The sequence below is a fragment of the Chrysemys picta genome, chromosome 5, assembly GCF_011386835.1.
Source record: "Chrysemys picta bellii isolate R12L10 chromosome 5, ASM1138683v2, whole genome shotgun sequence".
In the NCBI taxonomy this organism is placed as follows: domain Eukaryota; kingdom Metazoa; phylum Chordata; order Testudines; family Emydidae; genus Chrysemys; species Chrysemys picta.
This window is the reverse complement of record NC_088795.1, coordinates 144,426,991-144,452,735: the sequence shown is the minus strand read 5'-3', so window position 1 is coordinate 144,452,735 and position 25,745 is coordinate 144,426,991. Positions and strand designations below refer to the sequence as shown.

At 46.6% G+C, this 25,745-nt stretch overlaps 1 protein-coding gene across 19 annotated transcripts in view; it reads left to right on the top strand.

Annotated features, from left to right (window-relative positions):
* Window positions 1-25,745, top strand: part of DCTN1 (dynactin subunit 1) — a 125,215-nt gene that overhangs the window by 532 nt on the left and 98,938 nt on the right. For 9 of the 19 annotated variants that reach the window (XM_005278418.5, XM_024110949.3, XM_024110948.3 and 6 more), the window contains exon 1: window positions 19,204-19,428. The exons of 9 other annotated variants lie outside the window; for them this stretch is intronic. In XM_005278418.5, the coding sequence (XP_005278475.2) occupies window positions 19,396-19,428 (33 nt within the window). In that variant the 5' untranslated portion in view covers window positions 19,204-19,395. Of the gene's footprint in view, window positions 1-3,932; window positions 3,955-19,203; window positions 19,429-25,745 lie in introns of those variants that run through there. One more of the 19 variants, XM_065598467.1, reaches the window with a different exon arrangement.

Genomic DNA, 25,745 nt, shown 5'->3' with positions numbered 1-25,745 from the left:
GGCGGGGGGGCTCCCCTGTGAGGGTTGGCGCTGGGATGGGGCAGCCCCCCGGGGAATGGGGGGTGGCCCCTGGGGGCGGGGGGGCTCCCCTCTGTGGGGGTTGGCGCTGGGGGAGTTGGTGCCAGGGTGGCGGGGTTCCCCTGTGAGGGTTGGCGCTGGGATGGGGCAGCCCCCCGGGGAATGGGGGGGGAGTGGTCCCTGGGGGCGGGGGGGCTCCCCTCTGTGGGGGTTGGCGCTGGGATGGGGCAGCCCCCTGGGGAATGGGGGTGGCCCTGGGGGGGGCTCCCCTCTGTGGGGGTTGGCGCTGGGATGGGGCAGCCCCCCAGGGAATGGGGGTGGCCCTGGGGGAGTTGGTGCCAGGGCGGGGCACTGCAGAAGTTTCTCTGTGCAGCCGGTTTTCCTGTTGGCTGCTGATGTGGCCCTTGCAGCCCAGACCTGCCTTTTGTCTGGCGGTTTAGTATTAATATTGCAGTGGTGCCTGGTTGGGCCCTGGCCCTGGCGGCCTGGGAGCTGCACAGACACAGGGAGGAGGTGGGTTCCCGTCCCTACCCCATGGAGCTTTAAGGATTTGGTTTCTGTAGTGTAAAGAGGTCAAGTGCCAAGGAAATGAGCGACGCTTAGCATTGCTCGGTACCCAGCTCACCCTGGCATTTCTGCGGGAAGGGGGCACCGTAACCCAGCAGCGTTCTCTTTGCCTCCCTGTGGTGGTGAAGCTTAATCCAGCTCTCTCGAAATCAGTGTGGCCATAAAATGCTTCAAGAAAAGAGTGAGGCTGAATCGCCCAATGCTTTGGCAGTTGTTCTCATTCCTAATCTGGTTCCCATATGATGTGGGGGCAGCACAGAAATCAGGAATTTTGCTAATGTTTTACTGTAAATTAAAAAAAATCCCCTCTTTAATAAGGATGTACTTAGCCTCCAGATCAGTGGTTCTCAAACTTTTGTACTGGTGACCCCTTTCACATAGCAAGTCTCAGAGTGCGACCCCCCCCCCTAATACATTAAAAACACTTTTTTATATATTTAACACCATTATAAATGCTGGAGGCAAAGTGGGGTTTAGGGTGGAGGCTGACAGCTCACAACCCCCCATGTAATAACCTCGTGACCTCCTGAGGGGTCCCGACCCCCAGTTTGAGAACCCCTGCTCTAGACCGTGCTCTTTGAGGTGCTGTGTAAACATTAATAGAGCCTCGCATTTCCCCTATGAGGTAAGTAGGTGGCAGAGTTCCCATTTTATAGACGGGAAACCTCAGGCACAAAGAAGTGAAATAATTTCCCCATAGAGAGTTATCGGCATAGTTGGAATTACTCTGGAGTTCTGGGCTCCTAGCTCTCATCTGAGACCACAACCAGTGTGTGGTTAGAAACAATTCTGCTTTATTTAAACTTTATATTCCCCATTGATAAAGTTGCTAGGGATAATTGTATGAAAACAGGTGCTTTGTTTATTAATTCATTTGCTTTCTGCCCCACCTGGAGACCCAAACATTAGTAGTGGTGTTTATTCATTTGTAAAGCCCTTTCCACTTGTATGAGTGCTGTCCAGACAGCACTTGGATACAGTTCACACACATACAGCAGTGGCACTGTTAGAGGGATGTGGAAAGGTGTTTTCTTTCACCGTTTAGGAAAAGAAGTGCTAGTACAAATGTCAATGAATGAACTATTTCCACAATCTGGTAACAGTTATTTCCACAGTAACAAGCAGGTGACCTATTTGTGGAAACACAGATTCTGTTTTTGTGCAGCTGTTCCTATCAGCAAACTTAAAAACAAATGAGAGCATATCAGAAAGGCCAAAATACCCCCAGAGACTCGTACAGAAGCAGGATTGTTCTTAAACATAATGACACCTGCAGATAACTTTTTAAAAAACACAATTTTTTTCAGTTTAACTCAGATGCTGCTTGTTGCTACAATTTTTTAAAATTTTAGTGTAATTCACCTTTTTCCTTGGTGGGATGCTTGCAACCTTCAACCCATCTAAGGCATGGAAGCAGGTTTCATTTTGCTGACTGTAGTTACATATTCTTTCAAACATCTTGCATTTGGTGATCAAGAACTCTGCAGTGTGTAATAAAATCACAAAAAAGCACGATCATTATGGATTGCCCATAGAAACCCAAATCTGACTATAGCATCTCTTGTACTAAAAGTATTCCAATTCATTTCACACTTATAACATCTTCGGAATGCTTTAAACAACAAACAGATTAAAGTTTAACATGCGTCTGTGAAACACGTATAAAGCACTTTTCCTGACACAGGTGTTGATTTAGACAGCTTTATCGTTAGTGGTTTTGGGGCACTCTGGTATGATTACAACGTTCTAGAAATACAGATTTGCCTGCTTCCTGGTATGAAACTCCTCTAAGGGACAAAACACAAGTCCTTGGCCCCACATCTTTGCCAGCATAAGTGAACTTTTACGTGTAGTCTGGACTTCCATCTGAAAGCACGTTCATAGGGAGGGAAAGCTTTAAAAGTGTGCTCTTTTTTATGGGGTAAGCCTTCCTGGGGAGCGTATGTTGCCGGGGCAGAAGTTGAGGTGCTGATCATTTGCTGCAGGGAAAAGTGTCGTCATATTTTGAGGGCAGTAGCAAATCTGAGCCCTCGGATAATATCCCATCCGTACAAGTGAATATGGGCTCGTTGAGGCTCGTCATGCAAATCCCTGCTTTCTTATTGGCTATTGGTGTATAGTCTTTGAGAAATACTTCTACAGGTATGGGTCAGTAACTGGACAGCAGCTTACTCCTCTGATTGGCTGAGAATTCTGCCAGTCAGATGTCCCCTAAGGCACAGGTTGGTTGGAGCTCTAGTTAGCCAATGGCATTGATTCCTCAATCCTGTGTATTTTTCTAAATACATCTGCTCTGTGCCAGAGACTATCGTTTCTTGGGCACAAGAACAAAATATAACACAATGCACAGTCAAACTGTAGAACCTGTTGCCGGGGGATCTTGTGAAGGTCAAAACTATAATGGGGTTCAGAAGAGAATTAGATACGTTCATGGAGGATAGGTCCATCAATAGCTATTAGCTAATGGGTCAGGGATTCAACCCTGTGCTCTGAGTGTCCCTAGCTCAGATTGCCAGAAGCTGGCAGTGGATAATTGGGGATGGATCACTCAATAATTGCCCTGTTCTGTCCATTCCCTCTGAAGCACCTGGCATTGGCCACTGTCAGAAGACAGAATACTGGGCTAGATGGGCCATTGGTCTGACGCAGTGTGGCTGTTCTTATGTGCTTAAGTAGGTGTCTGAAAGCCAGGACTTTGATTGTGGGAGCATAAGCTTTCGTGGGTAAGAACCTCACTTCTTCAGATGACTTGCATCTGAAGAAGTGAGGTTCTTACCCACGAAAGCTTATGCTCCCAGTACTTCTGTTAGTCTCAAAGGTGCCACAGGACCCTCTGTTGCTTTTTACAGATTCAGACTAACACGGCTACCCCTCTGATACAGGACTTTGATTAGCTCTGTAATTTAGTGTTAGTGTTGATATTTGGGCACTGGGTAAATACAGCAGTGCTTGTTGAGACAGTCATCCCAGCTCTGCCTCATTGTTATTGTCCAGTGTGTTTACTTCTGTGCTCAATGTAAGCTGTCATCTTTAAAAGACTTGATAAACATGAACCTCCACATGAGGTATTTGAATAGAAGCTGGTATTTGGTAACTCCTTTCGTACATAACGAGGTAGACGTTGCTGGTGCAGTCACGCTGTGAGCAGCTTTTCTGCACTCAGTGGTACCTCACCCTGGTACTGAGCATGAGAATGTCCCCTTATCCTCTAGCTTCCACGTGAACAGTCACTGGCAATGAGGAATGGGGACCCTGGTGTAATGCTGGTCTGAAGGATGACACCTCTAACTGCAGCAGCTGGGGATGGCCCTTTGCTCTGGTGACATCGCTGGATCTTTGCCCAGGGCCTAGTGGGGACTTCTATCAGAGGTGAGAGATGGAGGCAGTAAGACAGCAGGCCTTCTGTGCTACTAACGCAGGGAAGGAAGGAATGTCTCTTCCCTCCCCCCGTGCTCCGATAGAGAGAGAGAGAGCGCCCTTCCATGAGAGTCACAAACAAGCAGCTCGGAAGAGTGAGACTTGTTAAATGCACTGGTTCTTCAGCAGGAACTTGGAGTGGTGTAAGCTGTCAGGATCTACAATAGCAGATCTTTGGGGGAGGCTGGTAGTGGCAGGCTCTCTTCCTTCCTATGTGCCTGTGCAGTGCCCATCACAATGGGGCCCTGATTCTGACCGGGCCTTTGAGGTGCTACTACCATACAGATATGACATAACACAAAGAAGGAAGGAGTTTCTGACTACTACCAAGTTGGTGGTGGTGGCCTGCTTTCTCTCCTCCGCCCTCCAGACCTCTCTTGTTTGCACTTTTCCTTGATAGAGCTCACTTCCATGGATTCCTTCCCTCAAAGCGCACAGCTGAGAGGCCTGACTGCCTCCTATGCCCTTCTTTCTTCCTACCCCTCTCAGATACCTATGCACACCCTCTTCATCCTCCAGCACTTCTCTTGAGAGAGTCAGCCTCTGTAACCAATTCTTCCCAAAGACCTTGAATGGATGAGTTGGACAGCAGAGAGCTCCCCTCCGCTTGCTTCGTTGTCAGATGGATCGTTGTATCACGGCAAGCGAATGACCCTCATTTCTGAATGGAAAACTCGGCCTGATGATGCTCGTGTCTTGACATCAAAGATAAATGACTAATAGACACTGTCCCCAGTTAACTTGCATAATGCAGTCGTGTTGCGTAAATGCCATTACAGACCTTAAATCTCATTATTGCAAATTAAATCTTTCCTCCAGATGGCTTTGGTGGCAAGAAACAATTTCAATGGGACTCACTCCAGACTGAATCAGGCCATTTCATAATTGCAGTAAGCCACCCAAGGATGTGTCGGCCTAGATAGTGCCCCTGATTGAATGGCTGCATTCTAGAACACTGCACCGACTACTAAGAGAAACTCCCAGTAGAGGGCTCTTTTTTCTGAGCCAAAATTCACTACTTTTTCCAGTTCATTCAGGTGCAGCCCAGTAAATTCACTGAGCGTGTTTGGTGGAGTCCTGTAACATCACCTCATTTATTATGTAGGTGGGAGGGACAGTGTCAGACTAGGACATGGGCGATCTGGATTCCGTTTGGCTCTGCCAAAGGCTTGCCAGGTGACCTCGGGCAAGTCATTTGTCACTCTCTGTACCTCAGTTCGCCCCACTTCACATAGGGTCAGTAATATTGACGCACTTCACAAATGTTTGGGGAAGATTCATTGCTAAATGAAATGCAAAGCACTTTAAGATCCTCTGCTGGAAAGGTCTAGTAGTGCCAAGTGTAACTGGTTATTAGGAGGGAGGTCTCTGGAGCTATTGGTTTGGAGGTTTGGGCCTCCATTTGTGAGATGTCTGATGCATCATAAAGACCCAAATCCCCATGGGGACCTTTGGGTGCTGAATTGCAGGGGTTTCTGCATTTACCCTCCGAGGGCTTGGGAGGTCTGGATTAAACCCATTCTAAAGAATAATACGTGACCAAATGAGTCAGAACAGAAATAATTTAGAAAATACATGAGGATTATGATATACTCAGATATAAAATTAACCTTTAGCCACATCTTCCCTTCAGCATCCCGGTGAATGTTCTTCTCCATCTGTCTGTTTGGGTTGTTAAACGATTTGCGTGTATGTGTTAATGCTACAATGTGAGTGATTTCTTCTCGAGTTATATTGCTTCTCTTCCTAGGTCCCTCTATAAATGAGCCTTAATTTCAGTTTTTCAGTATTTTGAAGGTAAAGAATAATGTTGCATGTCAGAAAACCAGCAATGCACTGAATGAGATGAGTTGAATTAAAAAATGTGTATTAATCATTCAGAGGGCAGAGGAAAATGACAGGAGTGCGGCTAATAGGTAAAAAGCAATTCAGTTTTGACAGCAGTATCGTTTAAATCCAAATAAGGAAGGAACAGTGAAAACCTTTGTTTTGGTTGTTTTAAATCTTTGAGTTATAAGAGCAGAGTAGGCGTATTTTTAAAAGGGTTTACCCTTGATACAGTCAGAAACAATGAAGGTTATATGATATGTACAGTGTATAGATGGTTAAAGGCCAGAGCTATTGATGACCATGGAAAGGTGTTCAGCTGTGAAATAATGGGTGCGTTGTTTTGATGGAGATGATCTTGAGCTGAAATTGACTAACCTCCTGTTACCAGACAGATGGAGCTTGGATGCAGCATCCTGTGTTCCTCCGTGTGTTGCTATGGTTACCTTTTCAATGAGGTGCTTCTGATAGATTGATTGCAATCTTGATCGCTTCAGTTTTAGCTAAACAGAAAAACGTGGAATGGGTGGCATAAGGAATAGAAAACAAAAATAACAACCTCATTGTCCTTCAGTGCTTGCAGTCTGGCTTTGTTGCTTCTCTGACTGTTGCCGAAGTTGTGAAATGGTGCAGTTTGTCAGAGCGCAGACTCGCAGCACTCATCTGCAGGGTCCTAGTGCCAAGTGACTCAAGACTCATTTTAAGATGAAGTTGGGGTTTCCTGCAGTGAACAAAGTACCTGACCTGATTGTCACTATTGTAGCTAATAGCTAGGCCCTAACCTCCTGTGTTCTGGCTATTTGTAGGTCAGAGATAGCAGTGATTTGCCTAAAGGATATTGTAACAAACTTCTTTTTCTGTTTGCTGGGCTTGAATGACAGACAGGGTCATAGGAACTTGACTTCTGGTGTTTTGATGACAGTGGTCTCTGTCTGTTGAACTTTCAGCAGCTTCCGTTACCTAGTAGCCACTGTTTGGGGCACCAGTCATCACTCCACCCCACCCCCATCCCTACAGAGAGGGCGGGGGCCTGCCCTGACTCTGTTTCCCCATGGAGGAAAGTGGCAATTGTAGTGGTTGTTGCTTTATAGAGTGAGGTTTATTCATTCTTCTTTTAACACCTTTATTGCGGCAGTGTCTAGAAACTTACCAGGCTGGGATCCCATTTTGCCAGATGCTGTACAGACAGAACAGCTGACAGATGTCATTTTATTCTGAAAAGTGACTGTAAACTATTTTATTTGTAATATTGTAGCAAGCACCTAAGAGACCCAATCACAGACAGGGCCTGGTTATGTTAGGCGCTGTACAAACACAGATAAAAGAATATCCTAACCTCAAAGAACTTACAAGCTAAATATAAGACAAGAGACAACAGGTGGTTACAGACAGACTGATGAGTACAAAGACACAATATGGCAATATTGGTCAGCATGATGATGGGCAGTGGTCTCAGCACAGCAGGTGCTTAGCTGTTGTCAGGTTTTTTTGTGTGGGCATCGTGGAAAAGAGTTTTAAGGAGTGATCCTCCTGACTCAGCAGATCCACTCCCTGTATGTATTGGGGTCACAGCTGCACACTGTGAGGGACACAAATAAGATTTTTACTCCTGTTGGCTTTCCAGGAGTCAGCACAGCGACAGCAGAGGGAGCTGGGTTTTATTCTGGCTCATGCATCAACTATAGGGTTAATAAGCCCCATCTGCAGGGCCAAACTTTGTCCTTACTTACACCCCTCTGAAACCTATGTTTAGGTGTAACTGAGGGCAGGCTTTAAATAGTATAGGATCATTGTATACATGTAACTGAAGGCAGAATCTGGCCTGCAGAGTCTTACTGTTTTTGAAGCATGAACAAGCAAGAACCCAGCTTGACTTTCAGGTCCCCAGGGGAGTTTGCAGGGCTGGCAGTTAGAAAAACCATCTTCTTGCTTTCAAATTGAGCAGACTTGATCTGGAGTCAGATTGACACAGTAAAGATGGAAACTCAGTGTTGTTTTTAGAATTATTTTTCACACCAGCATCTCGCTGCAAGACTCCAAGCTGCTGAAAGGTCCGCAAGAGGTTTGACAAGTGCTGAAGCTATTTCAAGGGACCCCAATAGCGTGTTAAGTGTAACGTAGCCTGACAGAATTTTGCTGTTTGTTAATAAATTACGGTGACGCTTGTGGAGGTTCTTAAACTTTTTGCTCAGTTCAGCTGACTGAATTATCAGGTTGCTCTTATAATGTGCTAGCTGCTCTCTCCAGTGGACTCCCCATGTCCTGTGAGATTTTAAGGTTTGATTTTTAGTTAAAAAGCTTTGGCTTTGTTGTTGATATTTAGGGTAATATCTATGGCATTCTTCACTAGCATAGGGGCACCTCACATAGATTGTTCTTGTAGTTGCTACGGGGATGTTCTATGACTGCAAATGTGGGGAAGTACCTGAGAGGTGCTCACTTGCCATTTAAAATGTAGTCCGTGTTATGAAAAACGTAAGAACCTCTGTGGTGATGAGTTTATCCTGGCAGTTCCCTTGTGAGGTTGGGTGAATAACATCCCCACGCTGCACCAGGGGAACAACTGGGTGACTGAGTCTGTGGCAGAGCTAAGAATAGACCCCACATGTCCACTGCCTTCACTACAAGACCAGCCGTCCTCTCACGTGAGCTAGTTAGAGATGATCCAGTAATGACGACTCACATCTATAGCACTGGTGGAAAAACACCATTCGACATGGGTCTAGCCCAGGGGTCCCCAATGCGGTGCCCGCCGGGGCATCTAAGTGCACCTGCGTACTGGCCGGCAGATGAGCATCCGCCGAAATGCCGCTGACAAGCAGCGTCATCCAGAGGCATCCCCGCCGAAATGCCGCCAATTGGCATCTGGATGACGCTGCTTGTCGGCGGCATTTTGGCAGCGACGCCTATTGACGTTGCCGCTTGTCGGCGGCATTTCGGCAGAGGCTCGTCCGCCGCCACGCTCCTCCATGGCTCGTTGTCTGGCGGCTGCCAGACAAAAAAGGTTGGGGACCACTGGTCTAGCCGGATGACCTCCTGGCTGTGTTTGGGTCTCACTCCCCCGGGAAGGAAGGGCTAGTGAGGTACAGTAGCCTGCTCCTCATCTAAGGGGGGGATTCTGCCGCTGCTCGCCAGTGAACTGAGGAGCAGTCGTGTCTATTCCCTTGTCAGTGCAGGATAATTCCCTACAATATATTTCTCTTATCAGCTTTCCCTAAGGTGCTTATTGCTGTGATAGTCTTCTATCCTATTTAGTGCTCCATTAAAAGACACCTGGCTAGATCCTGCTTCAGAAGTTAACTTCTTGACTCAAGGGAAACCTTGAATGCAGAGTGAAAATTCAAGACTGGTATCAAGGCCATTGGACTTCAGTGTGCATAGGAAGTCTGGCAGAAATTAATCTCCCTAGCTGGTAGAACTATGGCTTTTGCCACCTACTCCTTTGTTAGAAAGGTGCAGAAGCTGTCAGTCATGTAGCAGTACTCCTGTTTGAACAGATTAAAGCAAGTCATGGTAGAAAACTCACCGAGTCAAGCACAGATGACCTCATTACTTTGTTCTGCCTTGAGTTTATCTAATTCAGTCATGAATGGTAATGTAAACCTAGGTAGTAAATACATATATTGACTTGGCTTTTAAGGATCATGGGAAAATATACCATAAAATACAAAATATTTGTATATTTCCTACTTCATATCAAGCTCTCTGTAAATATCTGCAAAGCAACTATGCTAGCCTCCAAATCTCTCCTTAAAGCTCACCTCTGCCACGATGCCTGCAAAACGCAAGACAGTTGGCGTGCTGTTGACTGCTGCTTATTATACTTACCGTCTCACTGTTCCCTTGTGGGCCCCCCTCACCCCCCAATCTGTATCCACCTGCTGTCTCTGATGTTATACTTGGATTGCATGTTCTTTGGTGCGGCTGCCTTTGTGTGTGTGAGGCATGGCTGGGGCCTCTAGTTGTGTATTACAAAGAGTAAATATCACGCAAAATATCACAACGCCCTAAGCAGGGTTCTCCGAAGTTTTCATAGCGTAGCCCACATCTTAATACAGAAATGATCCTATGCACACTTCCTCTCCCAGAACTGAAGCCGGTGCAATATACAACAGCCTGCTCATTAAACAGTGCCCTTTGCTGGAGCACCTGATGTCAGTACTCTTGGGATCTGCACTGGCTGATGGGGGGTTCCTGGGAATTCTGTTGATTGTGACCTATCGGCTATAGAGCCCCAAAAGGCTTTTGAGACCTACCTGACAAGGCTCACGCCCTGAGCAGCACTCGGGGAGCGTGTTCTAGAGTCTCATGGAATGCACCCTGCACGCACTCTTCTCCTTTGAAACCAGGGCTGGCTAGCTCAAGCACCTACGCTGGGCATGGAACAAGGCAGACTCTTCGGTGGCCGTGATCCAGCCATTTAGGACTCTCTAGGTCAAAACAACCATCTTTGGGAATGTCTGTACTGCAGTTGCTGGGTGGGATTGCAGCATGTGTAGACGTACCTGAGCCAGCATTACTCTAGCTAGCTTAGGTATTGGAGTAGTGAAACCACGGCAGCTTGGGATTCAGCATGGGCTGTACGAGCCCGATGGACCGCTGGGTAATTGGGCAGCTGGCCTGCCCTGGCATTCGCTGCTCTGGTTCCTGAGCTAGCTCGGCTGTGTCTACATGAACTGCGGTTGCAGTATAGACCTATCCAGGGACTCCATCCTCAAGCTAATTGGAGTCAGTGTGAACTACAGAGCAGCACCCATGCAGTGGGCGCTCTCTAGGAAGCACTGCTCAAATGTATTGCATTGTTCTGCAATGATTTTCATTTCCAGCTGGTCCCTGTGCGAAGCACACTACAGCACTAATGTCTCGGAGTGACACAAGCATAGAGAGCTGTGGCAGTGGCAGCATCGGAAAGAAAAGGCTGTACGTGTTTGAGGTTCAAAGGGCAGGAGGAGTGCACCAGATCCCTGTACACACCCCTCCCTCAAAGGGCTGGGGAAAGTGGAACAGGGACTTCTAGTGTTGCAGCCAGCTCTTGGGATCAGCAAGGGCTCTTAATACCTTTGTGTGCCCTGGGCAGGCCGCTGTATCAGCAGACTGCTGTCTACAATTTGAGTCTGGATGTTATTGTCTGACTGCCCCCCACTCCCTCCATCTCAAAGCCTCCTCTACCAGCTTTGCTCTCCCTGCTCCTTTCTCCCTTTCCCCCTCCGTTCCCCTCTTTCCCCTTCCTTTTTTCCCACCACTCCCTTGCTCCTACCTACTCCTGCTAATGCCCCAGACCTGGCCCCATAATAAAATTAAATAAAAGTAAGTTAATACATTTTTTAAAGTTCTGGGGCTAACATACCATGTGCCAAAGATCACCCTGCTCATTTTGCATGTGTGCTAGTCTCCCTTCTACTTCCATTTGTCTCCATTGTGTCAAGTTAGATTATGAGTTTTTGGAGCAGGGACTGTGTCTTCCTGAGTGTTTGTCGGGTGCCTAGCAAACCCCGATCAGGGCTGCTGTGCAGGACAGCAATAGAAACAAGTTTCTTGGCCACCGCAGCTACAGTTATGAACTATAGGTTTGACTCGGACACTTTCCTTAGTGATCCCAGCCAAGTTGTTCCAGATCCTTGCAGACTGCTCAGTAGCAGTGGACTGTCTCAATCATCTGTGGGAGGGCTCAGGTCTCGTAGGTAAGGAGATGGTCTCGGCTCGCCTATTGTAGGGGAAGTACTTGCAGTGACCAGCCTGAGTTGAAGGGAGTGAGGGTCCCTTATGTATGTGTTGCAAGCATTTCCCGACAGCCTTCCCTCGCCAGAGCATTTCTCTGCTGTGGGGATAGGCTCCGGCAGCAGGACGCTACATCGCTCACAATAGGAGTATAGATGTGGGAGGCACTGCTTGGGTGTGTAGAGAACCAGGGCCGGCTCCAGGCACCAGCAAAGCAAGCAGGTGCGTGGGGTGGCCAACGGAAAGGGGTGGCACGTCCAGCTCTTCGGCGGCGGGTCTCTCAGTCCCTCTCAGAGGGAAGGACCTGCCGCCGAATTGCCCCCAAAGAATGAAGCGGCGACGGTAGACGTGCAGATCGCGGCTCCCCGCTCTCCTGCCCGCCCCCTCTCCCCCGCTGCTTGGGGTGGCAAAATGCTGGAGCCGGCCCTATAGAGAACTGTGTGGTATATTCCATAGGGTTCAGGCATGCAGCGTACGTGCTCCACGCTGGTCTAGTCTGTTCGCCTAAACCAAGTCTCACTGTCTACATACCTGTGCTAGCTGGGTGTGCAGTGCCACCGTAAGTGTAGATGTACGTGCAGATAGGATGCTCCCCTAATGGAGTTACCTCTGGCGGTTGTTTTTCCATAGCCACCAGTTGTACATTTTGTTGCTTCTGCCTGAGCAGTGTAACTGGTTAACATGGGCTTATGGATGTCTTCTTGCCTCCCTGGGAAACCTCTGTTCCTCGCAGCTACTCTTCTCTCTTTCTCAAGGTGCTCCGTGGGGCAAGGCAGGACAGTGTTGCTTATTAGCCAGCAGGCCTAACCAGGTGCTATGATTCCTGAACCATCTCTGTTTTCAGACACCTCTATTCATGTTGCTTTTCTTCTTGTATTTCCCTCTTTCCTACAAGGAACAGAATCCTCTCCACGCTGATCCAGTTTTTCCTCCATGTAGCACTTTGGCTCTTGGGCGGGCTGGCTGGCTGGGTGTGTGTGTGTGTGCGAGAGAGAGATTGAGATTGGGAGGTATTAAACTTTGGAATTTCTCAAGCCTCAGCTCTTGAGACACGTGCCTTTAAGTGGCAAAGACTTTCCATAAGTATGAGACACAGATGGCTCTGTTCTCATTCTTGACCTATTTCAATAGCTGTGGAATTTTCTCTCTTTGTGGCAGGATTTCAAGGGATTTTGTTGAAGGCTCATTTGGCAGCCGTCACTGCTGCTCACGTTCTAGTCATTTTGTGGTGTCACTGTTTTAAGAGGCTCTGTCACAGAGGAGGCAGAACTTTGTGCTTACCCAGTCCCAGTCCTAGAACTCTAGAAATGAGAAACGAGTGCCCTCTTTGGTTCTGTGTAGTCTGTCCTACTAGGTGCCAAGGCAGAAGTGTTCCCTTCAGTGACCCAGAAGACGAGGCCTCCACCACTTCCTTTGTAAGATGGTATCTTTCAGCTTTTATTTTTAGATTTGGGGATTTAAAAATGGGGTGAAAATAGCAATTTGGGGGTTAACTGTGTTTTTGTTTTTCAAATAAGACACTTTCCTCCCAGGTTTTATATAAATATTTTCAGCTTCTATATGATGTTATCAAGGTCCCCAAGTAGCTATTAAAATGCATGATATAGTAGGAGCTGTGTGTGCCTCCTATAAAACAGAAAGGAATGACTTGCCAACACTACATGTAGATGGCAGTGACATTGAATGGGTGAATAGTTTTATCTGTTTGGGTAGTTGGTTGACAACAGGAGGTTCTATGTCAAAAGTCTTACGTTGGATTGGTCTTGCATCACTGGCATTGGAGCTCCAGAAGCCTCTGTCTGGGCAGGGGGATGTCTGTGTGTCAACTAGGAGCTGCGTGTTCACCTCGGTAGTGATAACGCTTATTAAATGGATCAGAAACATGGCAATTAAAAGCAGCCAAGGAGCGGAAACCAAACAGTTGTCAGGATCAAAAGTTACAGTGTATTCTTAACAGTGTGGTCTGATTTTTTTGTCATGAATGAGGAGATATTTAGATGATCCCGGCAAGTTGCAATCTTGCAGCAGTTGAGAACAAGACAACCGCAGTAGCGGGGTCATGTCCAACGTGCAGAAGGATGTTTGCTTTTACAGAAGGTTTATAAAGCTCAGATTGAAGGAAGAAGAGCAACAAAGTCAACTGTGAATGAGGTTGGAAGATGCAATTTTGAGGGATTTAAGAAACCAAAATCCTCCATCCTGACTCTTGCCAAAGGAAGAAGACTTGCAAGCGACTATTAAAGATGGAAATCCATTCTACATGCCACTATGGCTACATCATAGCCATATGAATCTGCTGCTGCTGTTACTATGAGTGGAAATGCATCATTAGTTGGACAGTACTGTCATTGACAATGTGTGTCGTGCTGCTGAGAGTGGAACTGGGTGGGCTTGGTGAAGACCTCCACACCAGCACTGTCAGCAGGCACTCACGTGGCCCAGTGAAGGTGTAGGTCATGTTATTTGCAAGTTGATTGACAGATGTTGACCATTTGAGCAACTGGCTTTTTAATTGGACAGTGCTGCAAAACCTCAACAAAGTTGGGGGCTGGCTCCATGGGGAAATTTAAAAAGCAAAACAAAACAGCAGGATTTAACCTTCTATTTTAAATATTGCTTGAAGGGAGTGAGAAAAGTGTGTATGTATATATATCTATAATTATTTTTTGCTTTCAGGTCTAAATGCAAAGATAGTGCTCCAACTATTCCTTCCTACAGTTGACCTTATTAGTAGAGAACTCTTCCTGATGTTCAGCCTGAGTTTTCCCTTTGCATAGTTATATCTCATTACTTCTAGGAATCTAGGCATAACAGACTCAAATGTATGGACGTTAGAGAGAGAGAGAAGACTAGGTCTCATCTAGTTCTTGCTCAGTGGCCCGCCCAGGATTGTTCACTATTTTGCACTTTCTAATTTTTTGCTTAGTCTGGCTTTAAATGTGCTGAGTGGCCTAAGAATGGCCATATTGGGTCAGACCAAAGGTCCATCTAGCTCAGAATCCTGTCTTCTGACAGTGGCTAATGCCAGGTGCTTCAGAGGGAGTGAACAGAACAGCTCTCCTCCTTCTGGGATGTGATTCTACAGTCAGAGCCCTTCACTGTCAAGATCGTTTTCCTGATATTTAACCTAAATGTTACCTTTCTGGATTTTTATCCCATCTTTTGTAGTTCTGCCCTGTCATATGTCTCTAGATAATTTCTCTCTCTGGTTGGGGTTTACGCCCTTCAAATATTTGCACACTCTGACCTTCACTTAGTAGTAGTTGTTCAGCCGAACAGCTCTGCACATATTTAATTCTTTTAATCCTTCCTCATAGATCCGGCCCTGCTAACCAACCCTTATTTGTTGCTCTTCTGTGAATTCTGAGGCCCAGAGGGGTTAAGCTGAGGCCTGGCAGTAACATCTCTACAGAGCCAGGTCTCCTGACTCTTCGTCCTGTGCTTTAGCTTTAAGAATTTAGTTAATTCTTAAATTAACGTCTTTGTTAAATCAGCCTAATTCCTGTGGCAGCCCACTGACCTCCCCACCCAGCTCTGTATTCCATACTGCTAGTTTATCATTACTCTTTGTTAATGGTCTTTGGATCCATTGTCAGACCTTGTGACAATGCTTATGCTCCAGGCAATTTTGTTAAGTACCCAGATAATCAGGGGTTTATAGAATCCTCTGCACAGTTGTGGGGGTTACACACCTCAGAATCATGCCAGCCATTTCCCTCCCAAGGTGGGCGAATTCGTGGCCCCTAGAGTCCTGGCTGAGCAGGGACCTTATGCCGCACTGGTGTACAGCACGCTACCTTCTCGCATTTCCTGTCCATTGCTGTAGACACTGGCAGTGCGACAGAGAGCAAAGAGGAGCTTCTCAGTTCAGTACTTGACGTGGAGGCAGAGAAAGGGGTTAGCCCTGGGAAGGGAACTCCTTGCAGGGGAGTGACGAGAGGTAATACTTTAACTTGGGATCCTACTCCCCATTCACAATACTGGAACTTGCCCCCAATGTCTGTCGAGTATGGTGCTGGGTGTTTTAAGTTTCCGTACTTCAAAGCCCGTATCCCACCCTCAAGCCCTGTGGTAATAATATTTACCCTTCTTTAGCACCTTTGCCTGAGGATTGCCAAGCGCTTTATAGGTACACCTCTACCCCGATATAATGCTGTCCTCGGGAGCCAAAAAAATCTTACCACGTTATAGGTGAAACCACGTTTTATCGAACTTGCTTTGATCTGCCGGAGTGTGCAGCCCCGCCCCCGCGGAGCGCTGCTTTACCGCTTATATCCAAATTCACGTTATATCGGGTTGTGTTATATCGGGGCAGAGGTGTATTAAGATAATCACTCTCACAGGGTTCTGGTGAAGCTATCTTTATCCTAGTGCAGCGGTTTTCAACCTTCTTTCATTTGTGGACTCCTAAAAAATTTCAAATGGAGGTGTGAACCCCTTTGGAAATCTAAACAAAGTCTGCAGTCCCCAGGTTGAAAACCAATGTTCTATGTTAACAGCCACCTTTCACAGACCCATTAGAGATAGTTTGTGGATCCCCCAAGTGTCTGCAGACCACAGGTTGAAAACCACTGTCCGAGCTAACAGGGATCTGAGACATTCAGAGGTGACGTGACAAGACCAAGGACAGAGAGCAAATCTGTGGCTGAGCTGGGAACACAGCACTCTGGTATTCCCCATTCTCAGCCTTTGCCACAGAATAATCCTTCTCAATCTTTGTGCCCTCTGAGATCCTCATTGAAAGGTGCTGGAGATGTGTATAAAACCCGAATGCTCTCAAGAAATGCAAAACGTAGCACTGGCTCAGCTGTATTGAATTTATAGAATAGTCTTGATTCTGTTCTCAGTACACAGTAACTTAACCCTGGATGTGCAGTGTGGCAGAGTTGGTATTCGACTCCTCCTTTTTGCATTTACTGACTTTTCTATGGTCAGATTTGCAGTGTTATTGTTGCATTAACTTGGGTATTCCCAGCTAACGTCCTTGATATATTTTTTTCAAGGGGCAAAGCAGTTGGAGGGAGAGAAAATAAGAATTCAAGCTATAGCATTATGGGAGTTATAAAGCTATTTAGAAAACTAAACACCTAATAGAAATTTGTGTATTATATTTAATCAAAAGTTTGCTTTTAATCGTAGTTGATTTTACATCTTGTTCAAATGGTACCTGTGACATCTAACCACCTGCAAAATATAACCTTTTCAGCCATTTTTGAGCTAGTCACCTGCAAAAATGATTAGTTTAAAATAGGAAAAATGCTTTCTCTCTCCACTAATCTAACTCAAACTTTCACATACCCAGAAAGACAACTCACCCTTTGGACTCATGACCAAGCATGGAACCTTTCAGCCCAAAAGAAAACTTTGTCCAAAAGTTCTCAGTAAATGAAAAGTTGGAGGGTTAAAGTGAGAGCTATTTGCAAACTTAACTTCAGATTTTGTGTCAGATAATCTTCTTTACATGCTGTACAAGAGGTGGAGAGTATGCCTGTAAAATTTTCAGATGAAGCAAGCTGGGAGGGTTGCAATCACTTTGGAGGACAGGATTACAACTCAAGACAACCTTGACAAATTGGAGAACTGGGCTGAAATCAACGAAATGAAATTCAGTAAAGATAAGTGCAAAGTACTACACTTGGGAAGTTCAATCAAATGTACACATACAAAATGGGGAATAATTGTGTAGGAGTAGTACTGCTGAAAAGGGTCTGGAGGTTGTAGTGGATCACAAATTGAATGAGAGTCTACAATATGATGCAGTTGTGAAAAAGGCTCATATATTCTGGGATGTATTAACAGGAGTGTCATATGTAAAACGTGGGAGGTTCTTGTCCACTCTGCTTGGTACTGGTGAGGCCTCAGCTGGAGTACTGTGCCCAGTTTGGGGTGCCACACTTTAAGAAAGGGGGGGACAAATTGGAGAGAGCAACAAAAATGATAAAGGTTTAGAAAGTAAGACCTATGAGGGAATTTTTTTTAAAGGGAAATATTTAGTTTTGAGAAAAGGGGCAGGTGTGTCTTTAATGTGAAGGGCTGTTATAAAGAGGATGGTGATCAGTCCTTCTCCGTGTCACTGCAGGTAGGACAAGAAGCAGTCGACGTAATCTGCACAAAGGGATATTTAGGTTAGATATTAAGAAAAACTGTTTGACTCCTAAGGATAGTTAAGTACTGGAACAGATTACCAAGGGGATTGTGGAACTGTGGAGTTGGAGGTTTTTAAGAACAGGTTAGACAAACATCTATCAAGGATGCTTTAGGGATACTTGGTCCTGCCTCAGTGCAGCGGGGTGGACATGACCTCTCAGGGTCCCTTCCAGTTCTACGTTTCTATAATTAGTATTTTCCATCAGAATCATGGAAATCAGAGCTGGAATAGAGCCTGTTGGCCCATGTAGTCCGTGTCCTGGCCAAGGAAGGATTGGGACTTCCTCCTTTTCATTTTCTTTTCTGTAGTAGGCAGTGTATACAACCAGGTGCACCTACGTAGAACTCCTGTCTCCCCTCAGGAGCTGAAGGGTGAGAATTTAACAATCCAGATGTGCAGTGTTATGAGAGCAGGAGTGTGTTCGGACAGATCTGGGAATATGAACGGGATAAAGTTGAGGTAGCTTAGTGCAAGGTTGAGTTGCATCTGCCGAGTCAGTGCTGAGCACAGGGGAAGCTAGGGTCCTAGAGGCCCATTTCAAAGACTGCGGTGTGCGTGGGGGAAGGGGGGAAGCACTGGAGGATGATTACTGGAACACTAGTGCAGCTGTGATGTCCTGAAATAATGAAGGAAAGCCGAGTGGAACACACTGGGAACCCCAGTTTTGCCAAAACCTCCTGTCAGGCATGTCCCCCCTCCCTAGCCCCCGCTTGCTGTTCCACAGGCAGCAATTAATGCTGTCGGCAGCCCTGAAGAGAGAGGCTGATGACTTTAATTAGACATCTATTCAGATCAGCCATAGGAAGAGCAATTATTGATTTTGAAAATGCCTCATGATTAACTGTTTGGTCTCCACACCTGTGCTTCTGTCCCACCTAGGTTGCAGCATTGCTTAGTTTTTTAAGAATTTCGTTAAATCCTATAGTAAAGTGTAAGAATGTGTTTGGGCCGATGGCTCTGTAAATAGCAAGATAGCTTTGCGTGTAGGATGGTCATTTTCAGCTTCGTTTTCCTGTATATTCCTTTCGAGACGCTAGGGAAGCACTGGCAAGCGCTAGGCAGGGGAGGCATGGATTGGATGTAGAGCACACCTGAAGAGCCAGCAGCTCCGGCCGGGAAGGGAGGGGCAGAAAAGAGCAACTGAAAATATTTGGTTTTGAGTAAAATTCACGGCGACTCTGAATTCTTCATGTTGGGTATTTATCATCAACTCCATGCAAGCAGGAATGCGGCTGGCCCTGTCTAGCGAGGAGCGTATCACACAGCGTATCCGGCACTTCCCTCCAAAGCAGGACAGGGCTGTGTTCTGTGTAGATCCTTTTAGTGTTGGTCCGGAGAAGCTCGTTGATATCATTTCATGGCTTTTGTATCTCCAGTGCCTTTTCTTTTCCACTTTCAAATAGGAAACTGTTTAGCATTAGGACCCAGTGGGCTGGCAAAATCTGTGACAAGAGTCTGGAGCAGCACTAGCGCAAAGTGAGTCTCCGTCAGCTGGGCTGGATATTTGTATATCCATGTATTCAAGAATCCTCTAACAGAAAAGGGTTTTTTCCTCTGTGTGGCCAGACAGAGCGTGGCTTGGGGTGCGGGTATGGTTGAATCAGCTGGAACATAACAGCCAAATCCTTCCTGAATTACTACTAGCCATGAACTGAGACTATCATTTAAAACAAAAATCATTAAAATAGAGCAACGGCAGCATGGCCCAGAGCAAGAGACACACATACAGTCGGGTAAGTTGGGGGGCAGGGGACTGGACTTATTTACAAACTACTTGGATCTATTATGTTTACAATATATCTGAACGTTATCTGGTGCAATGAAGGTTATAGATATTTACTGTGAAATATAGATTGTTTACTATGCTGTTCCCATTTTCTGAATTGTGCATCCTGGCTATTAGCAATCTCTCACTCGTTAATACGTACTGGGGTGAGGGGGAGGAAGGTGTGGATAAATAGCCTGAATTATATTGTTAGTCGTTCCATTTTGATTTAAATTAGTCTCTCTTTCTTGTGAGTTATTGCTGATAATGTAATGAGGTGTCAGCTGAGCCTCCAGCGATGACAGAATCTTTCTAGTGCTTTTCAGCACAAAGATTCTGGGTTGTCGTCCCCTCCCCCCCCCCTTTGTTTTTTCCCATCTGATTGTTTTCCAACTTGCATCGTGAGGTGCTGAAATGATTTTCAGATATTTGGAAGTCCGAGGTTTTACCAAATTGCCATTAAGCTTGGACTGTGAAGTCAGCACTAGAACTTAAAATGAGCAATAGCCTTACAATGAATGAGGCCTTTCTTTGGAGTTTCTTTCTTTGCCGTTTTTGTTCTTTTTCTCGACTCTAGTGGTATTCTGTCTGAGTCTCTAGGTGTTGGAGAGGCTGGGTTAGTGCATTTCCAGGCTTCTCTATTACTTGGTGCTTGCCAACTTGGCAAAGTGCTCTATAACTCGAGGTTGATCACAAACACTATCGGGCCATGGTTCTGTCTTCCTTCATCTTTGCAAACCCTGAGAAGAAAGAGACCTTTCTTATCACCTCAGGTTATGCTGAACTCATTTCAAACCTCCTTTAGGAAAGAGCACTGAAAGAATGCAGTGTGCAACTGCACTGGCTTCCCAGTAAAGAGCATTGTTCGGGAAGTTGACAACACAGCAAGGAATCATTGGTTGATTTTTGGTTTAACTTAAGAGTCTCTATGGTCAAAATGACTTGGTTGGTTTTGTTTCTTTGCTGTTACCCCGGTTAGCTAGATGATAGAAGTAGCAGAGGCCATGGTACATAGTGACTAAAGATGGTCACTTAGGGAATGTGTCTGAAAAGTTAAACTGCTTCAGAAATGGTGAAAGAATGTGGGTTGTGTGTGTGATATGCTGCTGTAGAGCCCCTCTTTTTGACTAGGTCTCCTATGATTGTCCTCGGCTCTTGACAGCCAAGCCTTGGAGTACGTGCTGCTCACTAGCTTCCCGGAGTTTGGATTTTTCTAAGATGTTCCGTCCCTGATCCATGGGGTGGCTCAGAGGGTTTCCCACTAGTGTTCTGTTAGCTGGGTTTAATTCCATTCGCTGGCGACGGCCAGGTGGGGTTTGTTTGGGTTTAAGTTAGTCAACATTAACTACGTTTTACTCAAACTACATGTTGAGATTCCAGTGTCAAGAGAACCAGATTTGTGAGAGCCCCTCTAGAGAGAGCTGGTTGGTTGTGGTACTTTCTCTCCTTGGGCAGGGGGTTAGTGGTTTCAGCTTAGTATTTTTTCCATTTGCTGAGTTGACAAGTATTTGTGCCCTGTTTTCCCCTACCATAGTCTTCTAATCTCTTATTTGAAATTGCACTGCTTGCTTTTAGGTGTCAAACCGGAGTGAGTCCAGCACTGGAGTGGTGCTCGCACAGTAGGAGCTTTGTCACAGCAACGCCTTGCTAGTTCATCTACAAGTCTAACAGCAACAGATCCAGGCTGCTTAAGATTCTGTTAGATGAGACAGCAGCCGCCCGCATTGTGTCACTGGATGATGGGTCTGTTATTAATCCTTGAGTAATTGCCTTTGATGAGGACCGAATATGGCAGCACCAGATATTATATATTCAGTAATAACTAGCCTTACCGCAAACGAAGACTAGAATTATTTCTAGGTCTCTCCTTTTTCAAGTCCTCTTTAGCTACCTCTTAAAATCCTCTTAGCCTCAGATTTAACTTGCTGTTCTGAACCTCTTCATGGGAGATTTCCAGAGAAGTGCTGCTGTGTTCAAGGTTTGCCCCAAACTTTTGATCTATACTTTGAGTGACAGTTTAAGGGTGCAATTAGTCACCTCTGCATGTAGGGAGGTAACACTGTGCGCCCACGTGATGTATGATCCTGGCTTCAAAAAGTAACACACACATTTTGAGGGGGTTATGTGCCATGGTGAAACAAGGCTCTAAAATTGTTGTGTGCAGGCGACACATATTAGTGACCCAAATATTTGTGCTTAAATCATAAGTACGTTGAAATATATTCAGTTGTTGGTATTTTTTAAAGCAGTGTGTGTGTGTGTGTGTGTGTGTGTGTGTGTGTGTGTGTGTGTGTGTGTGTGTGTGAGAGAGAGAGAGAGAGAGAGAACTGACCTGGGGAGGAGCTGAACCATTTTTCTGGGTGTGAAAAGTAATCTGTCCCATCCACAATTGCCTGAGACATCCAGCCTCCTACAGCACCCAAGATTTGAGGCACAGTCGGGCGAAGGAGTTTTGCAGGAATGCTGCACCTGGGAGGCTCTGAACTAACCGGATGGTTCTGGAGCTTGGTGGGAACGGAGCAATGGGTTTCCGTGTCAGCATATTTTCCAGAGCTTTGTCTCTCTTTAGAATGGCCTACTAGCTTACTCGCCTTTTTGACCACTACTGTACATTGAGCTGATGTTATGATTGAGCTGTCCACAGTGATGTCTAGATACATTTCCTGAGGGGTTCTAACTAATTTAGAATCCATCAGTGTGCATGACTGGTTTAAATTATTCCTTCCAGTGCTCCTCACCTTGGATAGTCTGTGAATTCAATCGGTCTTTAGAATGTTCAGTTACTTGCTTTTGTTAGATCTTCCTAGAATTCCTCACAATCCTTTGTTGCCTTGACTTTGTAATTGGCAAATGTAACTAACCACTTTGCTCTACATCCACCTTCCTGATTACCACCAGACCTATACCAGACATTCCCAGCCATGCATGGCATTATTGTTCGCCTATCCTAGAAGTTTAACTTACCAAAGGCCAGGCCTTCATTGTTCTAAGTCTACAGCTCTATTACAATGGGTACTTCAGTCTGCTTGCAGCTAGTCAGTCACTGGCAGAAGGGGAACGCCCTGCCTCTGAAGTGCCTCCAGTTTGGTCTGCCCCCTCTGGCTCCCCCACTCTTCCCTGCTGCAGGGAAACTCCAGTCTTTATTCCACGTTTCTGACTGACCTCCCGTAACGGGTCAGTCCAATTCCCAGCTGCATCCCAGGGCTGTGTTTGCCCTTTGGGATTTGTCCCCGAGTTCTGCTTCCCCCGCTGAGGTGTTTGCAGTGGCTGGTTCCCTGCAGACTTCAGGGAGCGCTCCGGTGAGAAAAGCCAGAGGCCGAAAGATAAGGGGGGAACAAGAGACGGACCCTTGGAGAGTCTCAAGGTGGTTGACCAGCTCTGGGGGCAGAACGTATTCCCCTCCCTTAGCCCAGGCCCTGGCGGGTCACCTCTGCCCTAGTCAGGAAAGGAGACACATATTGGAAAAGAACTGGCTGTGGGGCAAGCGTCCCCATCTCAGTATGAGTGGGGTGTTAAACCAGAGGGGCAGCATGCCAGATGGAGAATTACACGAAGCCCCTATGGCTCGCACCAACAGATGGCAGAGCTCAGCTGGCTCCTCCCTCTCCGCCTCCCACTAGGCCATGGGTAGAGAGCACTGGCCACCTCATGGGCACGCCAGAGGTGAGTAAGGGCCAGCTCCCCTCTCCAGCTGCCATCTCTGTAACAGGGTTCCCGGCTGATAGCCCAGGCATCCAGTGGGAAGCCCACCTAGCACTCCTGCAGTAGAGAGGGGCAGAGCTTCTGGGAAGTCCATTCTTGAACCCCACCTTCCTTGAGAGACCCAGAAAGGGGCCGATGTTGGGGAGGGAAAAGAATAAGCCCAGCCTCTTTGAGAACAGGGGGATCACCGAGAGCTCAGCGACCTGAGCCCAGTTCATCCCCTCACTTTTTCCAAAGCAGGTTGATAGGGACAAACTCCCAAGGGGGAAGTAAAATCAGTGCTTGTTTCTCCTTCTAACCTCCACGGAGCGCAGTGTGGTGCATCAATGCAGAAAGACCAGGCGATAGACATGCTGATTCGTGTGTGTGTGTCGCACACGCGCATGTGTGTACATACATAAAGGGAATCTTCCGCCTTTGGAGAGGGGAGCCAGCAGTCCAGATCAGAGTTAGGGGCTTATATAATAATAGTTTATCTATGTTCTATTAAAAATAACAAAAGAGAGGACGAACACTTTCCGTTTAGAATTCTGGGTACTGTGAAGCTATGCTGAGAGAGTCTGCCGTCACCTCGCACAAGCGGTAGCTGTGCATCCCTTCTGGTGTTCTCCTAGAAGTTGTAATAGACAGAGGGGGATTTCCTGGCACACCTGGAAGACTGGAGAGTATTGGGCTGCTGCTGTGGGTTGCCACACCCTAACTTCTGGGCTGTTCCCAGCAGCTGTTGCAGGTTGCTGTGCGTCACGAGCACTTCCTTTCCCCCCAGCACCTGGCTACGGGGTGAAGGGGGCAGCAGCCTACTTATAGAAGAACAAGCCCTTGGCCCATCCTTTACCTCTTTCTAGCCCCTGGCCTCCATTTCATAAAGGCAAGCGCTTTCTCAGTGTGCACCTGTCCAACTCCAACCTGGAGTCACTGCCCCAGGTAAATGTGGCTACCTTCCCCGGTAGCCAAGGACTCTGTTTCCAACATGGGCAGTTTTTACCTGCAAGTAGCCTCCTCACAGGCCACCAAGTGCAGGCAGGTATTGCCTAAGCCCCCTCCTTTGGGCATAGATGTGGTTCTGGCCCTGGAAATCAGGCGCTCGGGCAAATCAGTTCCTAGCTTTCTTATGGATACAGTGGGGAGCTCTGTGGTAAGCTGGGGCTATTCTGAGTCATCAGAAAAGTGAACTTGCAGTCCTGACTCCTGCCAGGTGCTATAGAAAGAAATACCGATCGTGTGGCAAGTGGAAGCCGTCCCTGAACTACAGCAGGAGAAAATACCTCTTTGAGTGGTAGCTCAAACAAGGGCAGGTTGCTGTGGCAAGGTCAGCGGCTGCTCTCAGTTACTTCAGAGCTCTGACTCCGAACCAGCCCTGTCTGCAGGTAGACACAGATCGGTGCCAGGCTCTCTTATTTTGGGAGTAAATTGCTCCCTGCAGCTTTGGTTAAAGTGAGGTCCCTGGAGAGTAGCCAGAGGCAGTAATCCGTAGTACTGTGCCAGAATTGCAGTAACAGCTTTGTCACATTCCTGTTCTCAAGAACCCCCTGAAAATTCCAGGGCATGAATGAAACCAGGCATCACCTATTTCTGATCAGCTGGGAGCTTTCTCACATGAGACCACAATTCAGGCAGCAATTCAGATATTTTGGAATTGGGGGGGGGGAATCACTGCTTAAAAGTGGGTGGGCGTGGCCCCCCGGGCTCTGCAGCCTATGGAACTATGAGCAAGTGCAAAAATCTTGGTGTCTGCGTCATCTTCTCCCCTCTCCCCAGTTGGTGCCACTGCTATTGTACTTGTAATTCAGTACTTGTAGCATTCGCTCCCACTGTAAATTCGAGAAATAATATCCCTAATCATCAAAGTATGCTCCTTAAGAGCACGGATGATCGTAGCGCAGAGAAGTTACGTCTTTTACATTGAGATCTGCTAGGTTGCCACATAGCCATCAATGCCTAAATTCACCCCAACTTTACATATTGGCCACCCAATCTTTACCCAGTGTCATTTTTTTTTGGCAGAAGCACTCTCCACACCTTAGTGCCCAGGAGAAGATGGAGGACGTGTAATATACCTCATTTTGGATGTCCATATTTAAAGGATGATAGTGGGGGCATGCTGCAGTGAAAATCGAATTGTAGCAGATCTGTGAACCTTAGCACACTGGAGAATAGGAAAATGTATCTGTGCTTACCTGAAAACGTCCTTTTACTGAGCAATGAAGTCCAATGGTATGGCCCAGCCTGGAGACGAGATTGTCATTCAGAACTTAGATGGAAATTAACATTCAAAGATTTGGGTTTGTGTAGTTAGGGGTTATTTCCCATGCTCTGCAGTAGGGGAAATTGTACGTTTTCCACTTGTATTTCGCACAATCTGTAATTTAAGAAAGTGCAATTGAATTGTCCTGGCTGTGGAAGTTGTTTCAATTGGTGAAAACTTAAGGGGGTGGGTCATTCCCCTGTTGCCAGCACATCCCTCGGCCCGCGCCACTTCCCGCAGCCCCCATTGGCCTGGAGTGGCAAACCATGGCCAGTGGGAGCCGCGATTGGCTGAACCTGCAGATGTGGCAGGTAAACGAACTGGCCCGGCCCTCCAGG